Source organism: Pezoporus occidentalis, unplaced genomic scaffold (genome assembly GCF_034315485.1).
Source record: "Pezoporus occidentalis ecotype Australia unplaced genomic scaffold, CSIRO_AGI_Poc_V1 ctg86, whole genome shotgun sequence".
NCBI lineage: Eukaryota > Metazoa > Chordata > Aves > Psittaciformes > Psittacidae > Pezoporus > Pezoporus occidentalis.
Window position 1 is genome coordinate 954,651 of NW_026916220.1, and position 24,584 is coordinate 979,234.

General features: G+C 37.5%; 1 protein-coding gene across 6 annotated transcripts in view; it reads right to left on the reverse strand.

Moving 5' to 3' along the window:
- Nucleotides 1-24,584, reverse strand: part of CSNK1G3 (casein kinase 1 gamma 3) — a 75,085-nt gene that overhangs the window by 29,090 nt on the left and 21,411 nt on the right. For 4 of the 6 annotated variants that reach the window (XM_062604528.1, XM_062604531.1, XM_062604529.1 and 1 more), the window contains exons 5-7: nucleotides 23,290-23,359; nucleotides 11,632-11,780; nucleotides 9,407-9,641 (exon numbers count right to left, since the gene is read on the reverse strand). In XM_062604528.1, the coding sequence (XP_062460512.1) occupies nucleotides 9,407-9,641; nucleotides 11,632-11,780; nucleotides 23,290-23,359 (454 nt within the window). The remainder of the gene's footprint in view (nucleotides 1-9,406; nucleotides 9,642-11,631; nucleotides 11,781-23,289; nucleotides 23,360-24,584) is intronic. The other 2 variants (XM_062604533.1, XM_062604534.1) reach the window with 2 other exon arrangements.

Consider the following 24,584-nt stretch of genomic DNA (forward strand, 5'->3'; position numbering starts at 1 on the left):
AATCCACTTGAGTTCTTCACTGATCAATTTGGAGGAATCAAATATCCTTTCCTAGGGATGGAATTATGGATTTCTTTAAGATAAACCTGAGAAACAATAAACCCAAAGATTATATTGCCACTGTGGGAAGCAGGGCCTCTGAAAAGAAAACCCACAAAACAACAGGGGACTTGGTGAAACAGAAAAGGATTTCAAGCATCAGCTGGAGAAAGGGCTGCTGATGTACGCTGAAACTAGTGCATCACAATTTAATGAGATTGAGAGGTTCTGTTGCACAAGCAATCCATGAAGTTCCTTAATAGTGTGGAAGACAACTTCATCTACCTAGTAACAGATTTGCCGACAAGCACAGGCGCCATGCTTGACCTTGTACTCGCTGACAGGGAGGGGCTGACTGGAATGTGATGATCGAAGGCGGCCTTGGCTGCAGTGATCATGAGATGATTGAGTTCCTGATCCTCAGGACAGTCAGAAGGGGATGCAGCAAGCTCATCACCCTGGACTTAAAGAGAGCAGACTGTGGCCTCTTCAGGAACCTGCTTAGTAAGGCTCCATGGCCTAAAGTCCTAGAGGGCAAGGGGGGCAAAGAATGCTGGCTGATATTCAAGGATGACCTGCTCCAAACTCAGAAGTGTTGCATCCCGACTAGAAGAAATGGGGCAAGAGGCCTCCATGGATGCATAAATTGCTGTTGATAAAACTTAGAAGGAAAAAAGAAGTTGATAAAAGGTGGAAGGGAGGACAGGCAGCCTGGGAAGAATACAGGGCCACTGTTCGGGAACCTAGGGACCATGTCATGAAAGCTAAGGCCCAGTCAGAGTTGAGTCTGGCAAGGGATGTCAAAGATAACAGGAAAGGCTTCTATAAGTACGTAACAGACAAAAGACAGACCAGGGCTCTCTCCAGAAGCTACCCTGCATTTGGAGAAGGCTGAGCTTCTCAATGATTTCTTTGCCTCAGTCTTCACTGGCAAATGCTCTGACCATGACGCTCAAGTATTGGAAGGCAGCTGTAGGGGCTGGGACAATAAAGACTTAAGAGCATGTGGTAGGAGAGAATCAGGTTCAAGATCATCTTTGCAACCTGAATATGCACAAGTCCATGGGACCTGATGAAATCCATCCGCGGGTCCTGAAGGAGCTGGCGAACGAAGTTGCTAAATCACTGTCCGTCATATTTGCAAAATCATGGCAGTCAGTGAAATTCCTGATGACTAGAAAATGGGAAAAATAACTCCATTTTCAAGAAGGAGAAAATGGAAGACCCATGAAACTACAAACCAGTCAGTCTTACCTCTTTACTTGGCAAAATCTTGGATCCAGTTCTCCTGGAAAGCATGCTAAGTAGGGCACATGAAAAACAATGAGGTGGTTGATAATAGCCAACATGGCTTCACAGAGGGCAAATCTTATCTGATCAATTTGGTGGCCTTACTAGGATGGGACTACAGAAATGATGGACAAGGGCAAAGCAGTTGACATTATCTACCTGGACTTGTGCAAAACATTTGACACTGTCCCACATGACATCCTTCTCTCTAAACTGGAGAGACATCAATTTGATAGATGAACCACTTGGTGGATAAAGAACTGGCTGGATGGCAGCACGCAAAGAGTTGTGGTCAACGGCTCAATGTCCAACCGGAGAGTGTGGTGCTCATCAGGGGTCAGTGTTGGGACTGATCTTGTTCAACACCTTTGTTGGTGACATGGACAGTGTGATTGATGCAGCCTCAGCAAGTTTCCTGATGACACCAAGGTGTGTGGCACGGTTGATATGCTGGAGGGAAGGGATGGGATCCAGAGGGACTTTGACACACTTGAGAGGTGGGCCAGTGGCAACCTCATGAAGTTCAACCAAACCAAGTGAGAGGTTCTTCACCTGGGTCACGGCAATCCCAGGCACAGCCATAGGTTGGTCAGAGGAGAGATTCAGAGCAGCCCTGCAGAGAAGGACTTGGGGGTGTTGGTAGATGAGAAACTGAACACAGGCCAGCTTCAGTGTGTGCTCTCAGCCCAGAAAGTCAACCGTATCCTGGGCTGCACCAAAAGGAGTGTGACCAGCAGGTCAAAGGAGGTGATCCTGCCCCTCTGCCCTACTCTTTTGAGACCCCACTTGGAGTACTGCATGCAGTTCTGGTGTCCTCAGCATAAGAAAGACATGGAGCTGTTGGGAGTAAGTCTAGAGGAGGGCCATGAGGATGATCAGGGGTCTGGAGCAGCTCCCATATGAAGACAGGCTGAAAAAATTGGCGCTGTTCAACTTGAAGAAGAGAAGGCTGCGTGGAGAACTCGTAGTCTTCCACCGTTTGAAGGAGGACTACAAGGATGCCAGAGAGGGACTCTTCATTAAGGACTGTAGTGACAGGACAAGGGGTAATGGGCTCAAACTTAAATAGGGGAAGTTCAGGTTAGATATAAAGAAGAAGTTCTTTACTGTGAAGTTGGCGAGGCACTGGTGAGGTTGCCTAAAAAGAGGTAAATCTCCATCCCTGGCAGTTTTCAATGCCAGGTTGGACGGAGTTTTGAGTGACATGACCTATTGCGTGGCATCCCTGCCGACAGCAGCGAGGTTGGAACTAGATGACCTTAAGATCCTTTCCAACCCCAATTACTCTATGATTCTATAAAAGGTAACACAATCAAAAGATGACAAACACACAATAAAACTCCAGTGTACACAGTCTTTTTTCTTTCAAGGAGGTCACCTGAACCTAGCTAAATAAGTAATAAACTAATATCTTTATATTTAGTTGAAAAGCTATAGAAAAATTAAATCATCACAATGGGTTGATTTTAGTAAGAACTAGAACCTCATTTAGCATGCTATTTCCAGAAATTATCCTTTTTTAAGCATACACAGTAAAGTAACCATAACACACATCAACAGACATTTGGTCATTCATTATAAACACTGCATTCCCCTCCATTCCACTCCAAATAAAGTTCTAATACTTCCTATAGGAATGATGAAAGCATAGAAGCATATTATCTGGATCAGAAAACATATTATTAGCTACCTGGATGATTACACAGCTTGATACACAGACTCATTACTGTAATCACAAAGTAGACAGCAAGTCTACACATCCTGAACTGTCAGCCTATAAAATTAAGCAAAAATAAATTTGAAAGTTATCCTACAGAATTTGCAGTTTTACTAAAAATAATATGATTCCATACAATAATATAATTCGAGAGAAAGAATAGCACTCATTCCTGTCATGGATCAAGCCCAGCCATAACTAAGAACCACGCAGCCACTCTCTCACTGTCCCCCTTCTTCCCGCCCTGCTCCTAGAGGGATGGGGAGGAGAATCGAAAGAATGTAACTCCCATGGGCTGAGATAAGAACAGTCCAGTAACTAAGGTATAACACAAAACCACTACTGCTACGACCGATAATAATAATGATAAGGGAAACAACAAGGGAAGAGAATACAACTGCTCCCCACCTGCCAACCAATACCCAGCCCGACTGAGCAGTGATCTAACCCTTCTGGGTAACTGCCCCCGGTTTATATACTGGGCATGATGTGCTGTGATATGGAATACCTCTTTGGCTGGTTTGGGTCAGGTGTCCGGCCTCTACTTCCTCTCAGCTTCCCCTCCTTCCTGGCAGAGCATGAGACTCACAAAGTCCTTGGTCAGAGTAAACATTACTGAGCAGCAACTAAAAACATCAGTGTTATCAGCGTTGTTCTCAGGCTGAGAGTCAAAAACACAACACTGCACCAGCTATTAAGAAGGAGAAAAATGACTGCTACTGCTGAAACCAGGACACTTCCCAAATAAAATCAGGAACCCTGAAGTCAATAATTCAAATATAAAAATGAAGTTCTACACCCATTTTATCATAAGGACACATCATATGCCATGCTGTTAAGAATAACAGGAAAAAATAATAATTTGTATCCTAAATTAAGGAAGCAAAGATTTATTTAGCTCAGTTTGCATTAGAAGCATTGTTTCATGTGATTATGGATTTACAAGGTTAGCTTACACAGAAAAAGGTATTTGTCTATAGCAGCTAAATTCCTGCCCCTCAGGTCCAGTGATAACTCCACAGGTACAAGAAGGAGACGAGGGGACTTCCCATGGGGGTCACAGATCTGGAAAAGTACTTCACTCTGCACCACTGGCTCAGTGACATGTAGAAATTGCTAGGACTCCTGGAGGCCTATCACCACAAAGCACAGCCTGTACCTGCAAAAACAGTTTTTCTCCAAGATTCTGGAAAAACTCTGTGATTTAGGCTAATACAATTCCAGGTGCAAGCATTTATTTATAATAAAACAATGCATTAAAATCGAGCCAATGTAGAATTATTTTTTGCTGGTTTAGGTTACAAAGAAGTCTGGCCCCTAGATAACTGATGTTAAATCTCAATCATGACTGCTCTGATAACACAGTAGATCTGCTATAAAGCTAAGGCTGTGGTTCTTTTGATTTTGTACCAAAAGTACTGTTTAAAGTAGTTGACTTCATTTGGCCTTTCAATAAGCATTAGAAGAGCTGAGTTGTTTCATTCCCAAGAGTCTCGGGATCCATTGTAAAATAACTCACCTTTGCGCCTTAGCACCACAAAGAAAAGACCAACACAACCAAGGACAGTGGTTGTCACAGAGACCATTAGAGATAGCCATATTAAAGCAAATTCATGTGACTATAATTTCTGTAGCCAAGTATCTTGGACAACAATTCAGTACACTGTTTTTCTGGATTTAGAGAAATCCCCAAACTATCAACAACTTAGATTTCCAGTAAATACAGAAATTGTAGGACTTTTACAGATGCACATTTTTGTCTTCCTTAAGCTTCCAGTCAGAACCTACATTCTCTGGGATCCCTCTCTTCCTTCATGAAAATGAAGAGGCCCAACTTAAACACATACAGCATGGGAAACTAAAAAGAGTTAGATACGTGCACAGGCCTGCACGGCTACAATCTTACTGGCATCACAAACATGTGGTGAGATGGCTCCTATGACTGGAGTGTTGGAACAGAAGGACATAGGCTCTATAAGGAAGGACAGGCTGGGGAGACACGGAGCAGATGTCATCCTCTATGTCAATGACCAGCTGGAGTGCACAGAGCTCTGCCTGGGGATGGATGAGGAGCCAGTCAAGAGCTTATGGGTCAGGATTAAAGGGAAGGCAGGGAGAGGGGACATTACAGTGGGGGTCTGCTACAGGCCACTCAACCAGGGCGAATGAGCAGATAAGGCCCTCTACAGGCAGACAGGAGCACCCTCACATTCACAAGCCCTGCCTTCATGGGAAAATTCAACCACTCCTGTATCTGTTGAAAGGACAGCACAACAGGGCACAAGCAATCCAGGAAGTTCCTGGAATGCCTTGATGATAACATCCTTTTTCAAGTGAGAATCCAGTTGTGAGAGGCGCTGTGCAGTATCCTGGCTACCCTTGAGTTCAGGAGAACTGATTCTGGCCTCTTTGGCAAGTCAGGCGGGAATGTCAAGAGGCCTGTGTGGATGAACAAGGAGCTCCTGGACAAACTTCAGCATAAAAAAGGAGGCCTACAGAGGGTAGAAATAAGGACAGGTAGGCTGGGAGGAATGCAGAGAAATAGTCAGAGCAGCCAGGAGTTAAAGCCCTGACAGAATTAAATCTGGCCAGGGACATCAAGGGCAACAAGAAGAGCTTCTGTAGGTATATTGGTGATAAAAGGAAGGCTAGAGGAAATGTAGGCCCTCTCCAGAAGGAAATGGGTGACACAGTCACCTAGGACATGGAGAAGGCAAAGATACTCAATGACTTTTTTGCCTTGGTCTCCAACAGAAGAGCTCCAGTCATGCTGCCGAAGACAGAGAAGGCAAAAGCAGGGACGGGGAAAATGAAGAACTACCTGCTGTAGGAGAAGATCAGGTTCAAGATCATGTAAGGAATGTGAAGGTGCACAAGTCCATGGGACCAGAAAAATTCCTGCTGACTGGAAAAGGTAAAATTTAATACCCTTTTTTAAAACGGGATAAAAGGAAGCTGAAGGGTACAACAGGCCAATCAGTCTCACTTCAGTGCCTGCAAGGTCATGGAGCAGATCCTCTTGGAAACCATGCTAGGGCACTTGGACAATAACGGGGTCATTGATGACAGCCAACATGGCTTCACTAAGGGCAAATCATGCCTGACAAATGTGGTGGCCTTCTATGATGGAGCTACAGCATTGGTGGATATGGGAAGAGTGACTGATGTCATCTACCTGTACTTGTGGAAAGTATTCAACACTGTCCCACATGACAACCTTGTCTCTAAATTGGAGAACTATATGGATCTGATGGATGGACCACTCAGTAGATAAGGAATTGGCTTGACTCAAGGAGCTGCAGTTAAAAGCTTGCTATTCAAGTGGAGACCAGTGACACTCCTCAGGGGTTGGTGCTCAGACCAGTGCTGTGCCTTTCTGAAATCTTTACAGTGATGTTGGTAAACCATGCAGAGAAGCATGACCTCATGTAATGACTCTGCTTCAGTTCACACTCAGATCAGTGGTTTCTGACCTGATTGTTCTGCAGACATTTCTTGGGTGACAACTCATCATCAAGATCGCTGAGGTCTAACAAACACTGAACACTATGAATGGGAGCTCTTAACTTTCATGGCCTCTCCTTCATGTGGAGTTTGGTTTTGCTGTATGTTTGTGACTCCCCTCTAAAAATGTAGTATTTCTTTAATTTGTGAAGCAGGATGTATAGAATGCCATCAAAACTTGCACAAAATTGCCAAGGTCCGCTCTTCTGAGGAGTATACAGAAGGTGACACAGAGTTACTGAACTTTGTGTAGACAATAGATTCAATAATCTTTTGTTCCAGAAACTGACTTCTAATCAAGGGTTTCTGTTTGTTTTGTGCCAAGCTGGGAAACTGTATCTGAAATAATTTTGTTTATGTGAAATGGCTTTATTCAGATCACTGTTTGAAGGAAATACAAATATTCTGCAGCCCTTAGCATGTGACTGGTGTCCTTGCTTCTATAAGGTAATTTCTCTCGGGGACAAAATTTCTCCATGCTTCATAGAATCATAGAATGGTTTGGGTAAGAATGGACCTTAAAAGATCATCTACTTCCAGCCCCTCTGAGATGGGCAGGGTTTCCCAAAGCCATGTCTAACCTGGTCTTGAACACTTGCAGAGATGGAGCAGTTGCAGCTTATCAGGGCAACCTCACCACCCTCACAGTAAAGAACTTCTAAGTTCTAATCTAAATTTCCCCTCTGTCACCTTAAAGCCATTTCCCCTTGTCCTATCACTACACGCCCTTGTAAAAAGTCCCTCTCTAGCTTTCCTGCAGACTTTAGCTACTGAAAGGCCACAGTAAGGTATCCCTTGAGCCTTCTCTTCTCCAGGTTGGAGAAGCCCAGCTCTCTCAGCCTGTCTTCACAGGAGAGGTGCTCCAGCCCTCTCAATCATCTATGTGGCCTTACTCTGGACTCCCTCTAACAGGTCCACACCCCTCTTCTGTTGGGGGTCCCAAAGCTGAATGCAGGGTGTCATGAGAGTGGAGAAGAGGGGCAGGATCACCTCCCTTGACCTGCTGGCCACGCTCCTTTTGATACAGCCCAGCACACGGTTGTTTTCAGGGCTGCAAGCGCGCATTGCCAGCTCATGTTTTGTTTCTCATCAACCAGCACCCCAAGTCTTTTTTTGTGGGTATACAGTTGAAAGCAAAGATAGATACTAGCTACTTCAGAGCTGACAGCTAACAAAATCAACTTTTGGAGGCTACGGGTCCCTGATTGTAGAAGATGAGTATCAGGTGTTTTGATGCTGAGTTTGGCCTTCCTGAAATTGCAACAGAAGAGCAAACTGGGTAATTGTTTCTCAGCTGCTCAATGGCTATAAATCCACTCACTATGCTTAGCAAAGCAAGCTGCATTCCAGAAAGCACTGTTGCATTCCACAAGACCTGGTTAAATACTAGATATTAAATGTGTTTCTTTGACAAAAATATTGTTTAAATTTTAGTATTCCTCATGTGTAAGTAAAATAATATACACCAATGCTTCATATACTTATCAGAAACTCTCTCAAATACCCATTACTTTAATTAATTCTACAATTTCCACTGAAGTAACTAAAAAAACGGGGGGGGGGGGGGGGGAAGGATTGTTTAATCTGGAGAAAAGAAGGCTCAGAGGAGACCTTATCGCTCTCTACAGCTACCTGAAAGGAGATGGAGCGAGGTGGGTGCTGGTCTCTTCCTCAAGTAAGAAGAGATAGGACAAGACGAAATGGCCTCAAGTTGAACCAAGCGAGATTTAGATTGGCTATAAGGAAAATATTCTTCACCAAAAGGGTTGTCAAGCACTGGATCAGGCTGCTCAGGGAAGTGGTGTAGTCACCATCCCTAGAGATATTTGAAAGACGTGTAGATGTGGCACTGAGGGACATGGTTTAATGGTGGACTTGGCAGTGCTTAGCGTAAACGGTGGGTAGTTAGCAGTTGGGCATTTTCCAACATAAACGATTCTATGTTTCTACATGTTAACATCAATTCACCAGCTACAGCTGTTAACCACAAACTACCACAGTCTGACTTTATTGATAAAGCACCTTATTACTATTTAGAAAATGTGAATGGTTTCTCATTTGCCATATTAATGCAAAGTAACTGTGAGAGCAACCTAATTAGTGGTTACCATGCAATGTTAAGCAACTTGTTTACACAAATCCAAAGGTGTCAAACCTGTTTTCACTAGAAAACCTCTATATAACTGGAATAAACAAATCTAAAAAAAGACTGCTTTGAGTGCTCACACATTATTATTTAATAATAACAACTTCTCTATATATATCTCCTGCCATTTCTTTCGTGCATCATATTCACAATACTCGCATAACTTTTAACTAGTCTGACAAAACCTCATTAACAGTATAAACATTAAAAACCATAATGGTTTCATTATGGTTTAAACCATAAAAGAAAATCAAGAAATCAGCATAAAATATAAACTACTTTTATTCCAGTACCTGGTGCGTTTCAAAGGGCTCAAAAAACGGGCACGGTAGAATTGAAAAAATATGTTCTTGCAATCTTTTCACTTTGGTATCTTTAATAAGCATACCTACCTGCCACCCACCCAACCTGCTATGGTATGTTTCTAATGTGAAGATGGTATGATACAGAAAGATACACATCATCTTTCTTTTATGGATATCTGACAAAAATAACTATTGTTTGCTGAGACATAAACATGACGATTAGCAACTCAGAACTTCATATTCCCATAAACAGTATTTCTGCAAGGACAAACTGTAATTTTGCACAGTACACAAAACTTGCAGTTATTATGACTATACACTGAGAAAAATTACAACTTGAAAACATGATGAGTTCTGACAAATGACAGCTGTTGCATTCTTTCTGCACTTAAAAAGCATACATACCTTTTCCTAAATGTGTATTTATACTCATGTATCTAGCTGTTCCTGTAAGGCTCTTGTGTTCCCGATATGGTACGTGCTTCTTTGTCTCTGGATCTATATACTCCTTCGCCAAACCAAAATCTATAATATGAATGATTTGCTGTGTTTTGTTTCCAGGTCGTCCTATTAAGAAGTTCTCAGGTTTTACATCTCTGTATATCAAGTTCTTTGAATGGACATATTCCGTGCGAGAAATCTAATAAAAGAAAGAAATGATAGTTTAGTTTAAGCTTCTGGCTGCCACATTAAGTTGTGGCAGAAGCTAAATAACTTACATAGACTTTATATTTAGAGGAAATCACCCTTCCCATCACCTGAAAACCTAAGAGCTACTGCTCTTAACAAGGTATTTCCCTTTTAAAGTCAATGAAAATTGTGCACATCCTTTAAGAATGTGAATTACATCAGAGTGATTCGTGTCAGCAACTCAGGGGTCCTAGTGATCATTGCACTTTGTGTGGAGATGGAATCCCTTGTGATCATTGTGCTATGTGCAAAGGGTATGATAAGTGTCCCTGTCAATACCACAGTGAGGAGGAAGAAGAAACAAGGGAATAATTCCCCTGGGTCAACTGCAATATTGTGCAAAGAAATGTTTTGTTCATTGTTTAAATTGCATGAATGTTCTTGGGGGGGGGGGGGGGGTAGGTAACTTAGAGATATGTCCTATTATAGAACGTTGTAAAATCTGTGCGCTGAACAAATAAACACATAAGGAGTGGAATTTATGGGGGCTAAGATGGCGGTCAGACTTGCGATAGACATAATATTTCTTCACCCGGAGACAAGACCCCAATAACAGGTGGAGAAGCCCTGGAAAAGAAGACAACAGGATTGGCTGAAGAAGCCCGGGAAAAGAAGACAACAGGACTGGCTGAAGAAGCCCGGGAAAAGAAGACAACAGGATTGGCTGAAACCCAAGAAGCCCGCGAAACCAAAAAGTATAAGAGACTATCCCCAGAAATCCCCCTCGTGCATCTCGGGCGGAGCAGAGACTCCCGGCGCACCCAGTGCTGCTTGCTCATTGTCTCTCGATATTAATTATAATAAAAATCAATTAAAACAGATTGGCTAGGTTTTTCTTACAAGAAGACACAGTACATGGTATACTGGAAACTTTCACACTGGACATCAGATACAAATCAAGTATAAAATAGAAGTTATCGTCTTTAAGAACAGCTGGTACCAAGCATATTTTGTGCACATTAAAACTGAAACAAAAAATTATGCCATCAAGTAGTGAGCAGCAAAGTTCCATCTGGATCTATTACATGTTAAAGGTATAAACAAGAGAAGCAATGGGAGCTCAGCAGTATGCATATAACCTCAATTCTAGCCAGATCATTTTCTACCAAAATGTATATATTCAGGAAGAACAGCAAGTACTGAATAAAGATAATCTGTGATAATCTGAGCATTTTAAAAAATGAACTTTGCCATTCTGCCTGTAAATAAGCTGAATGTGTCTATAGTTGCAGGACTGTTATACAATTACAGTCATGTTTTAAACAGCTATTTTTACCCTGCCTGGTAAAAAAACTACCTATTTAGGGAAGTGGAGCTTCAGTATCATTAATTTTTCATAAGAACTTATTTAAAACGCATTCTATCAAAGTAAACAATGCAAGCCTTATTTCCCTTTTCTCTCTTTCCACATCCACCTATCACCAGATGGGAACCAAATCAGGGAAAAAAAAAAATTCTTTGTTTAATAATCCTATACTATTTTAGTATTTCTGGATGGGTTTGTGGATTTGATTTTTTGTTTGCTTGGCTTCTTTCTGAGAATGACTAGGAAATATATTTATGCTACTTTAGCAGTCCCATCATCCAACACCTTTTGTGAATTAAAATTATTTTTACTTCAGAAAGATTTGGGATTTATTTTTTTTTCTAATTGAGTTCATTAAGCTAAAATTCATTATTTCAGATGTGATTATGACAAATCAGAAGACACAATGAAACTACATTCATGCAATGGTTCTTGAACAAAGTAACTAGAACAAAGTAACTGAAAGTGACATGACAGTCTTCCTACTAAAATTGTATGGTGGCTCTTTAAAAGCCAGCAACACCAATTTTAAACATGGGCAGTGCAAGTCTCTTAAATGACAAAAGCATTTAATCCACTGAAGACTGACTTAGTTATTCTAACGAAAACTCAAATTAAGATCTATTCTACTTACCAACTGTATGGCTATCATAAGAACGGTTTTAAGAGAAAATGTCCTACCACACAAGTCAAATAAATCTTCCAGACTAGGTCCGAGTAGTTCTAGCACCATAGCACTATATTTGCCACATGGGCCAAAATAGTAAACCTGAGGTATTCCATCTGTAAAATAAAGATAGGAAGTAATTATAAGGGATTAAATAAAATCAGTGAACATACCAACAAAATTCCTACCTAATTTCAAGCTGACCTGAAGCTAAAAATACATTTTTCACACAAAAGCAACAATAAAACCTCATTAAAACTACAGGTAAAAGATAAAACAGGAGTAATGGAAATAGTACCAGTTTCATTGAATATTTTATGAGTATTACACATTTGACTTGTGAAAGACTTAAAAAATTAAAATCAGAAGGTTTCAGGTTAACTGTAAATTGAAGCAGGATTTTAAAAAGGTATGAAGAGAGGTTTAAATAAGATCCTTCCTAAAAAAAAAACAAAAACCAAAAACCAAAAAATACCACATTTAAATTTTTTAAATTAACGCTACAACAGATGTACATTCAGGAATAAAACTACCATATCTATAGAAATAATTTAAAAATAAAAAAAAAAGATTATTGAATCCTCAAGTTTAAGGAGACATTAAGTCTGTACTTTATAGCTTCATATTACCACCTACCTTTAGAAATCTCAAAGTTCAAAAGTATCAATATTCAAAGACTTATGATCCAGTTTCACTTTTGCCTTTTTGTATATATGGATTGTGTGACTATATTATTCAAAATAACTTGATATCATTGTCTCTATTGATCTTGCACTTCCTCATATGCACAAGACCTCTTCCTCATTCAGTAGAATAAATTTTCTTCACTTAAAGCTGGTTAGTTGAGATTTTTTTTTTTTTTTGCTCTACATCCTCTGTGTCTCATTTACTCTAAATATCCAGTTCTCTGAAACACATTTTTCCTTCAATGTGAGGTTTTTTATGGTCTTCATTGTTACATTACTGTACTACACAGAACTAAAAAATCTATTTTGAGAATACCCCCTAACGAAACACTGGATTTCACTTTCCTTCTCTGTAGATCAGATGCAAGTTTAAAAATGAAACCATCCCTAACTCTGGGTGGTTTCTGAGGTACATCAAAAATCCCAAGTTTTTCATACCTTATTACAGTACTACTTACACTCAGGGCACAGATTTATAATTGTGTCCACAATAGCTCTGGGTTAAACAAAGAAAAAATAAAACCAACAACAACAAAAAAAAAACACACCAGAAAAACCCAAACCCTTACTGTTTTAGCAAACTAAAAGCAAATTAACACAGCATTTTTGAGAGCATATTCACTAAACTCTTTTCCTAGAATTGAGAATAATGAAAACATAAGCCCTAAAAATCCAGTTTAATTGTTCAATTATCTGCAGAGTAGAGCTTCCATTTATTTTTAAAATATGTATAATCATACCCATATCTATAATAATATACTCAACACACACAATCATAACCATTTCAGAAAGACTGCACAAGAGTAGCCTATTACTACTAACAAAAGAGCACAGATCACATTGCACATCAGAACATGGTACAAGGTAGTGTTCTTAATTTTAAAAATATCATCCCTAATTATAATTATCCATAATGATAATGGATCAGAAAATATATTTGTACACATAAGAGGATACCATAACTCTAGCATTCAAATTTTCTGCCTTTACTTTCTGGCACGGTGTAATTACACATGGAAATGTGGATGTATGTGCAGCAACAAATTAAGTTATCCAACAGATGTACAGAAACTTCAGTCAAAAAACTAAAACAAAACCCCAAACAAATAAAACCCACCAGAAACCACCTAAGCATATAAAGAGAAATAAAACACTGGGAATTTGGAAGGAGGTATAATGACCTGAGAATCTCTGCTCCTGTATTTGCACATTTAAAGACATTAACTCCACATCATTCTCAAGAGACACCAGTTTCCCCTATTACAACTGCATCTGCTCTGTACCTCTTTGTAACATTTTAAAATACTAAACACACTTCAAAAATACAAAAGCCAGAAGACTGTTGTTACCAGCTTCCACAAGGCAGCTACAGAGTACTATGTCTAAGGTTCCCCATGTTTATAAAATAATTTCATATTAAGAGTTCAAAGTACTAGAGATTTGTGATGTTGTTTTTTAATCAAATAGTCTTTTTGCTTTTGCTTAAAAACAATAACGTAAGATCCTTCTGTTACTTGCATTTTTTCTTCCCGTCCCTAGATCGCCAGAAGTCAGAAAGCAACGTTAGGAAAAGTGTATCTAAGGTATTTTTTTCCAACAATAAATATGCAAATGTAAGCTCTTTTATACAAGTCTTTAAGAAAAATGGGTTAAATAAGGAAACGAAGAACTCTTTTATTGAGAGGATATTGCAATACTTATCACCAATTAAAATCATGTATTTTATTTCCATTTTTAATTAGTCTGGCTTCAACACTGAAGCCCTCAGGTGTAAGAATATAAGAAGGAAATAGTGGGAACTTGTATCACACATTCCAGCCATCCTTCTGTGAAATTACAGAAGTCGGTGTTCTTGCATATCTTGCTCAAAACCAGATTTTTTAAAAAAAGAGGTACCTAAATTATGTGCAGAATTCAGTACTTGTCACATTGATGTCACTACAAAGTTACAAGTAACTCCTTATTCTTTCACCAATGAAGAAACTTACCTGTGGCCAAAAAACAGTGTCACATACTCCCACTTCATTACTAAAACACCTAATTCCTTTCTATGTTTACAACTCAATACAGTGTCCTTATTTTCAGATTTGAGTCACATCCGCTTATTTCAAGGTACTTACACTAGCTCACAAGTAAAACATTTTAATTTTAATGGACTCAATTTACTAAAGCCATTTACAATGCTTTATGTGACTGTGTATAAATTATCATGTTAAGATAAAAAAAACTGCGCATCAAATTAAAAAAATATTATCAAAATAGAAAATCATGATGAAAATACAAAATAAGGGCCTCCAGTTAGTAATTTGGTCCATAACTCTATACTTTGCAGTCCCTATGGTATTTTACTATTAATTAGTAAGTCAGACTTCTGCTTTACATTCAGAAAGTAGAAACAGAAAGCAAGCGTTGTTCTCTTTTCTCCTGTTTTCAGCTTAGCAGTCTGTCAAGACGGGTTTATCATGCAAATGCTTTAGTCCACCATGTTTACGTACATGATGTCCAGAAAGTTTTTAAAGCTGACAGGGCTGACTTCCTCTAAAAATCATGACAAGATATAAACATTAGAATAAAGAAAACATTATTAGTAGATTATAACTGTATCTGCCAAACATCTTTAGAGAAATCCAGTAGAAGTTATTTCTAATTCGTGACTGTTATCCACCATGGCTGACATCTTTTTCAAGAACTTCAGCATCAAACCCGATTTAAACCTAAGGCTGAACATGCTGTTCACTGCAATTATCTAATGCAATACACACGATGACTAGCATGCACACAGACCCATGCTAAAGCTTTTTGCTTTAATAGAGGTATCAGATATACAGCCACAACTACTGTATTTTTGTGTTCTCACGCACGGAGGAAAAAAAAGAACAACAAACCCCACAAAACACACACACACACACACACAAAAAAAAAAAAAAAACCACAAAAAAGAAAAAACCTTGCTAAACAAACACCAGAGACTGACTGCTTAAGAAACACATAAACACACAGGTTAATGGCAATACCACTTGTACTTAACCTTGTGTTCCAAATCTACCACTGACTTACTTTTGAAACATATATTGACAAAATATCTCTACAAAACAAAACCTGAATTTGTAAAGCTATTAAGCAAGTAAGCAGCTTTTTAATGCGTTCTTGTAATACTAGTTTCCTTTCAGAGTTTCGTCTAAACCAGTCAAGAAGCACACCTATTGATGTGATTTGTGTTCTGTCTTATTGCTCAGATTGTCTATTAAATCAGATCCATAATTGCCAGTAAAATACACAAGACTCCACCTGCAGAACAAACTGTTGTATTCACTGATTTATTTTTAGCTTTAATTTTCAGATGTAGCAATTCATTGGACACAACAAAAAAAAAAAACCTAAACTGAACAGATTGAAGATTTGCTGTAACAGTCATCTTTTATGGCACATTTGTACCAGTACCCTGCAAGGACACAATTCAACAACTTGCCACAAACACAAGTATTCCTACTAAGCCTGCAGAATCTAGCCTGAATCCTCTGAAAGTAACCGACTGCAAAATCCAGCACAGTGCCATATGTGACTTGAACTCTAAAAGCATACACAAAACCAAGCTTACAAAAAATGAAAGCAGCATACACAGAAGCCCATACAATCTCCAGAAATTTAGCACTTTATGGCTAATGAAACCATGATGATTCATGGCAATGTAAAACTCGAAACATGGAATAAGATGCCATGTAAGAAGTATGACTTCAGCACTGCTAAAATGCCATGCTTGAGGCATGTACACAATACTTACACTATAGTTCTTATTTACAAATATAGGAATAAGTTTGCAAAAAACAGAAAACAGCAATGTAACAGTAAGATTTTTCTAGTACAATACATCTAATATAACCGGTTATTTAAATTACTAAAACAGAATTAGTCATACGCTTTTATTGTAAATTTCATTAAATCAAATACACATCTAACATTGTGGCCCGTGAACCGTACAATACAGCCTCCTTCAAAATTACAGCTACCTATTATATTTTATACAAAAAACACTGATTGAGCTCTGAAATCTGTATGTGATGTCACTTTCAAAAATTAATACAAATTTTTGCATTCTGCCAGACCTATGGCCAATGATTATTGTTTCTCAGAAACATTAACATGCACCTATATAAGCTGTATCTGAATTTAAGCATCTACCATTCTTACCAGATCCCTTTCACTTACTATAGGGAAAAAAAAGTACTTTAAATATAAATTGAGAAAAATCTTTATATTTCCTTAAGCCAAATGCTAGAAAGCACTGGCATAAAAAAAGAGACTGCCAGCAGCATTTCCTCTAGCTTTTGTTGGAATACACTTAAAAATTAAATCAAGTTATCATCATCATTCACAAACTATTGTCAGTTTCATATTAATAATTGAGCGGCTTAACTTTCCTGTTAAAAGTGTGTCAGTAGCTGACTTAGCTTTTTCCCCAAACAACTCACCACAAAACCACAGCAGTCATCAGTACAGAGTAACAATGCATGTGAACAGATACCTCTTCAGTCAAGAGATTCATACTTATTTAATAGAGATTAAAAAATACTTCAGCTAACTGCTTATTGCTTATTCTCCTACATAACTCCAGTCAAAGTCGAACAAAAAAAAAGTAGTATAGCATTACTAAAAAAAAAAAATTAAAAAAAAAACAGTTTTCCATTTAAAAGAAAATTCTGAGTTACCTATGTAAGAGTATAGCTTAAAAAAACATTCATGTGAAATCACAAAAAAAAAAAATTCACTCTGCATTTATACTGACTGACTGTTAACATATATGGACAGCTTATGTAGTGAGAGAACTCAGACACACAAATAAGAACTCATAAAACATTATTTACATATGGAAAACTAAGATTACCCTGAACTGAGTTACTTGCTAACTCTGCTAACAGCATTTTGTCTTCAACTTTCATTATTACTGACTGTTAGACACATAATGCAATTGACTTAGAAAATAAATTATATTCTAAAATCTGAAATTCTACTGAATTATTACTGAAGTATATTTAATATACTGAAATATATACTGAAGTATATTTAATTACATATTGGGAGTGTTCAATTAATTAATATGTTCACACAAGTATCACAATCTTCTTTTCAAACTCACTTCAAACACTGGCAACTTTCCTAATTTTAATCCTACAACAGCAGCAAGTATAAGATGCCAATCCCAAAATATTTCAAAAACTGTAAAATGACATAAGTTATTTTACATTGTTTCTATAAGACCCATGAACAAAAATGATCAGTTGTCACATTAATCTAGCTACAACTTACTTCTAGCACTACAATCAAGCAGAATTGCTGTTAATGTGCTTCCGCATGATATTGTAAAAATCAATCCAGTAAATAAATTACAATCTATCAACTGAAAAAATAATTAAAAAATCATAATACAGTGATGATAATTTTATCTTGGGAAGAGTTATATCAGAACAGATGCTGACACACTGCAATGAAACTATGCTGTGCTGCATTTTTTTCCACAGGCTGAAGTGGAAAGCAGGGGATGAGCTAGAGATGATCTCAATAGCAATCTGAAATCCCACTGGCTTCTCCCACACAAAAGTAGTATTTTTAGCGGTTCACAGTGAAAGATTTAAAAAATAAATAAATAAATAAAATCACCTACCACTATCTTAAACACGAGATACCTTCTTCAACACAGAAAACAAGGGGAAAAAACACGAACTATGTTACTTTTATACACAGTCAACACAAAACTGTGTATAGTACATTGCATAACAAATCAGAAATTCAAAATATTTCAAACTGACTTGACTAGATTCTCAACAAAACCCACCAATCTGGAGAATCTTAACATGCTCAAAACACTTTATTACTGAAATAGTGACCTGACTCCACTCTTCTATAACAGCACTTGACCACCATGCACAAATGTTTTCCATGGCTGCAGCTTCTCAAGATTATGTACAGACTTGTTCTTATACCAACAGCCTTTACTACTGATATTACCCAAGTATCGGTAACAATTTTTGTATCTTCTAACCCAACAATAACTACTTCTCTCCCACTAACTAGTATAATTCTGTTGTGTCTAAGGCAGGCCCTCATGACCATAAAATGGAACAACTTATTTTAGATAGCAATGCAGAGTACATTTACCATGCAACTGACAGTACCAACCACAAAGGAGATTCTCATGTAGAGAATGTAATACGTAGTACTCATTTCACACTAGCCATAACCTTTTAAAATCAACACCTTTCTCCATAGTGTACTAATACATAACTTATACATGCACTGGCTAAGAGTTACCCTGTAACAAGGGTAACCTCTGCAACAAGAAAAATGTCTAGTTAACACTTCCAGTTTTAAAACTGGAAGTCAAACTTCAGCTAAAAAAACAGAGGCACAAAAGAAATTAGATAACATTAACAATACTGAACATCTGCCCTCTTTGAAACAATGCAGCAGTTTCAGAAGTCAGATAATCCACAGCTGAACAGATCTTTTGTTTCTTTCAAAAAATTACCTCAAATGAAAAAATAAAATCTGACAATATACACCCCTTGTTGCTATAGACAAGTACTATAGGAACAGCCTGTTCTTAGTAAAACAGCAGCATTTCAGACACAATCTGCACTAAGGCAGGTTAAGCAGCAAGAACTGCCTGCCATTCTTTTGTTCTGCTTTCCAGATGGGCAAGTACAAGAGTCTTCATTCATGTGTAAAGACTTCCAGACATTAATATTAATGACCTACAGAGTTATTGAGAGATGTTATAAAAATCAGACCATAAAAGTTAAATAGTTCTTAGTCTTCAACAAAAACAATACATATCTTCTTTAATGTCTACACAGACACCTTATTGCAAAAGGCAATTGAACCATACACCAAATACCTGCCTGTCAAAGAAATAAAGTATTTTAGAAGGTTTCACTAATAAGGTTTTTAAATCTGAAAAATTCAAAAAAAAATTACTGAGCTTTACTGTTCAATACTCAAATTCAGTCAGCAGCTACCGATTCCCCACCTCCCCAGTCCTTCCCTAGTACCTAGTAGGAAAGCACGCAGAACATAGGTGCAGTTCAATTATAGGCACTTTGTATCAAGTACATTCACAGCTCATCTTCTTACCATGAGGAGAAAGACTGACAGCATAAAAGATGAACAAGAAAAATCAATAAAAAATACAAAACTGGTTTCTATTAATTTCAGAAGTCTTAGTGTAATTTCTGGTAAGAATTTAGACATAGTTTAATTTGAAATACTGCACTTATGATAATGTATCAGTTTTTCTTATAATTCGTACTTGGATGTTAAGAAAACACACTTTCAACTAAAGTTTTATTAGAACTACAGTCGTTTTAAAATTTATTTGTAGGTTTCTCATTCAGCTGAGTAGAAATTTCTGCATACTGACTAAATGATCTCAAACTTCATGAGGAGAGCATGCTCACAGCTATTGAATAACAAAATTATGGCAGAAAAGACAGCAATACGCATAAAAATCTCTATTGATATATTAAACAAAAACTTAAACAAAAGCTAAATAATGACATGACTAAACTAAGACACATATTTGAACTAATTTAAGAACCCTTATTAACAGGTTTTAGATCCATTCCCCTGGATAATTTAAAATGTTTCAAAAAAGCCTCAGAAGTACATAAAATGTTTCCTTGTTTAAGATTCCTCACTTTTTTTTTTCCTAATACCTACATGTTACTGCACATGCACAGGCATGTTCACTAAAAAGCATATTAGAGAGTAAAGTTACAGATCATAAACCTGCTTTAAGAGTAGATTTTCCCCAAAGGAACAGTTTTGAAATGTTAATGCGTTCTCATACAAGTCAAAAAGTACTTTTTATTATTAAATACAAAGAATTAATACTCTTAGCTCAAAAGTCCTGTGTACAGAAACTGCACATCTATCATATTTCATGTATTTTTCCCTTTTTCTTTCAGGCAGCACAAGTATTAAAAGATCCCCTAATTTTTTTTTTTTTCACTATTGAATGTCTCCCATCTTCCTGTCATTCAAGATGCAGAATGACAAGATTCTTATGACAGAAATTAATTTAAAATTAAAAAAAAAGGAAAAAAAAAATCTAAGTCACAGTATCATTAGAAAGTAAGAAAAACAGACACTGTAAGAATAAGTAAACTTGTAGTAGGCAAATACTTTGTAGTAGACAAATGCCTACTTGCTCCATCAAGGGCACGCAAAAGATCAGAGTAAGAACTGAGATGCTCTGTTGAAAACATTTAAAAGTTAAGATAACGTGTGCTCAATAAATTTACTTGCTGTCAGGAAGATATTTTGGAAAAATAACCTTATTTTCTTCTAGAACTATTCATTCACATGTTAATGCCTCTGCTTCCTCCCCATGCCACCCCCAAATAAACTGGTATTTCATAGGGGGTAGAGGTATTTCATTCCTTAGGCTTCAGGTTATTTCACACTAAGCATGAATAGTAGCATAAATTGTGGAATTAACAGTTCTTATTTGTGAAAAATGAAGTTTTGCTTCCATGAAATAATGGCTCTGCTTAGAAATTAGTGAAATAAAAGGGGGTACTATCTGCTTTTCACAAGTTGCTTCTGAAACCATTTTTTAATAGTTACTTGCTACTAATACACATGTACGCATATATACATGAGAAGACTAACTGGGAAGGCTATTTAATATAATGAAGTCCATACTTAACTATAAATCTATCAGTCAAACTACAGTAAATCTTGTGTGAATAAACAAAGACAGGTAAGGAAAAGACTACTTCACCATGATTAAGAAAGCCTACAAATGTAGATTTCTATAAGCCTAGAAGCTAAGAAGCTAAAAGGCTCCAGACAACTGGAACTGCTAGCACAGCGAGTAATTATTTATCAGAGAAACCTATCTGCTCACAATAACATACTTCAAATTTCTTCCACCATCAATAGCTGTTTTACACCTCATACAATGAACTCTTCTGCCACCTGCACAATGTGCAGGTAAACATTTAGAAGGTATCTGCTGCTCAATAAATTTTCCTTACTTGCTGTCAGGAAGAAATTTCTTTTTCATAAACTTTCTTCAGTTTACTCTCTTACAAAAGTACAACTACTGCCTATAAAGCAACACTATCTATATGGGCAGATCTGCATTTAGAATCTCCTGTTCTATATAGGAGGTGTTAGCTGCTTCCTGAATTTATCACTTTCCCCTACTATGTCTTTTGCTATTTTATATGGCTACACTTGGTTTTCACAATTGGGTAATGTCCCTAACTCATGGGTTGCTATCTCTCATTAGTTAAATAGTTAAGATCCCTGATTTACATTTACTGATTATTTCACAATGCTAGTCTAGACTATGCTGACTTCGTACAACTACTTACAAAAACCAGACATTATATATCCTGATGACCTTCTCCAATTAGCAAGCATATAAGACTCAACAGTTGTTCTGCAACTTGATTTTCCATCCGTGAACAGGAATAAACAATGTTATGTCTTGCAAAGAGTTATCTCTAAAGACTCCCAGCTGCAGAGCATTCCTACTAAATCACCCAAAAGAAAAAAAAAATCTATACAAATCCAGAGTATGGGAAAGTATGTTTCCCTAAAGAGAAGAGTACAAAATTTTGAAAGCTACCTAGGGAAACACTCTCCAGTCTGTCATCAATTAATATACGATCCTGAATTTTAAGTAAAAAAAGTAAAGGTAGTACTTAAAAAGTATAAAAATTCATTCTAACACTCACTTTCAAGGCAACAAAATGAAGTGGTACAGACATGCTCATTTTGTATTTCCCAGCTTTCAGAGAGATGACTTTTCAGCTTAAACAATATTTTAGTGTAAGTTTAAGCATAACTTTAAAATCAGTGTTAAAAAATCCACTTGCCTTTGATAATAAAAATAGAAGTGTGGATAGAGAAATCAACTATTAGTACTCCATTTTATATAACCAATTTCTACATTATTAAAAAATGGAAAAAATAACTAACTACATGAACTATGAAAAACTATTCCAGGAATCAAAGGAACACTTTCAAGGAAAGTATGCAAGACTTTTTGTTTTCCTAGGATATAACTGGTTTAGGGAAAATTCATACTTACTTTCATAGTTTAAGAAGCTTCATATCCTCCTAACCGATGGCATACAATTTTGTGAAAGGTACAAAAATATGTGAGAAGTTTTAGATATAGCTCACATGTAAAAGCAAAAGGTGATAAAAGGTTTGAGGCAACCATTATAAGAATACTTCTGGGTGTAAAGGCACCAGGGGGAGTGAAATGAGAAATTAAAAACTTACACTGCATTTAAACTTTTTAGAAAAGTATTAAGATGCTTAAAATTAGTAATCAGCAACATATACTGTATGAAAATACTGGAAGTAAATAAAACTGGGACTGAAGGTGTTCAAATATCATAGCACTTTAAACAAAAGTGTGATTAGTAGATTAGCAGTTTGATCATTTACAGTGCTTATTGAAGGAGACCACACTGGGAATATTCTAAGACTGCTTAGTTTTAGGTATACCCATATGCACACACATCCTGCGATATTTTAGACTTATTTAATAAGCCTTAGGATTTCACAGACACACTTTAAAGAGTAGAACAAAGATACTTACAATATTAGAAAAATATATACATTATCCACTGACTCATGAGGCTTTCTTCTGCTTTAATTGGAACATGTTGCCCAGAGAAGCTGTGGCTGCCCCATCCCTGGCATTGTTCAAGGCCAGGCTGGATGGGGCTTGGAGCAACCTAGTCTAGTGGAAAGTGTCCCTGCCTGTGGCAGAGGGGTTGGAACTAGATGAGCTTTAAGGTTCCTTCCAACCCAAACTGTTCTATGATATTATTAAATAGACTTATGCCCCTAAATCAGAAAACTGTCAAAAACTGATCCTGGATTACATCACAGTAAAATGCATGATACTGCTTTTTACCTCCAGATCCTAGCTGCTTGTAGAATCTGTATTCCAAATGTAGCTGTGGTGCTCTCGACTTCATTGGCTCCTGATTTAAAAACAAAAACAACATTTAAAACAAAGCCTCTCTGCCAAAGCCTGAAAACTAATACAGTTGCCTCCTACCAGCCAAACTAACCCTATGGCTTCCAAGTCATATGGAAAGGCTGAACATTTCTTCCAAAATTACTGGAAATTAAGCAAGTAAAAAACCTAAACCTCAGTCAGGTGAGACTAGAGCATACAGGAATACCTACATCTTGTACTGCTCCACAGGACTGGGGGCCACCATGCAAACCCAATCACAGGCCCACAATGGAATAGTTAAACAATAATCTATCTCTCCAAATCATATGGGTGATGCGTCATGCAGCTTTCAAAAGGTGACACTGATACGCAGCTTAACAGATGAAAAATATTCTCCATGAACCAAAAGCTAAATCTTAAGAAAAAAAGAAGTTTTGTTCTAGGACCCTGGGGGGGGGGGGGGGGGGGGGGGGGGGAACAAATCTTTTCACCAAAGAGTAACAGTTAGCAGAAATCAAGTAGCATTATTGTATGCTGTAAATCCAAACCAACAAAAAATGTGTCAGAATAAGTTTTTAGTTTAAAGCTTTCTTCTCCCGACATAATTTAGGTAAGTTAATGAAATCTTAATACTGCGTTCTACATACACAGATGTAACAGTCTCACAGAATAAAGTGACTGAGATCAAGCACACTAACAGACAACCAGCCTAACTGAATACTTCTTGAGTATTTCCCTTAGCAAAGATACTTATCACAAGATTCTTAAAACAGTTTCCTACATCATCTTTTAGAATATATGCCCGGTTTCTTGCAATATGTAACATCTTCCAATGCATCAGTATAATCCGGACATTAACAGCGTATCATTAAGTTTGAGTAAGGTGCTCATCTTTTTTACCATCTTCTCTAGAAACCAACAGCTCATTGCCTGGTGTTGTCTTCCAGTGGCACATCTAGGCCATAGAAACCATAAGACAATGTGCAATCATGAGAAACTTACTCCTTCTCCTCAACCCGTCTCCTTCCAACATGCAGGTGTTTCAAACTGCACTACTATTACAGCCAAGCAGTACAAGTAGTACAAGTAGTCCCTGCTACTGTACATTTATGCATTTGATTTTGCCAGGATGCCAAAGGTTGTGGCCCAGAAGTAAAGAGGTGTCAATGTAACAGTTTCTAAGATAGATAGACAGAGTAAATAAATAAGTAAATAAAATGCAACATATGCTTTTTGTGCTCCAGTGC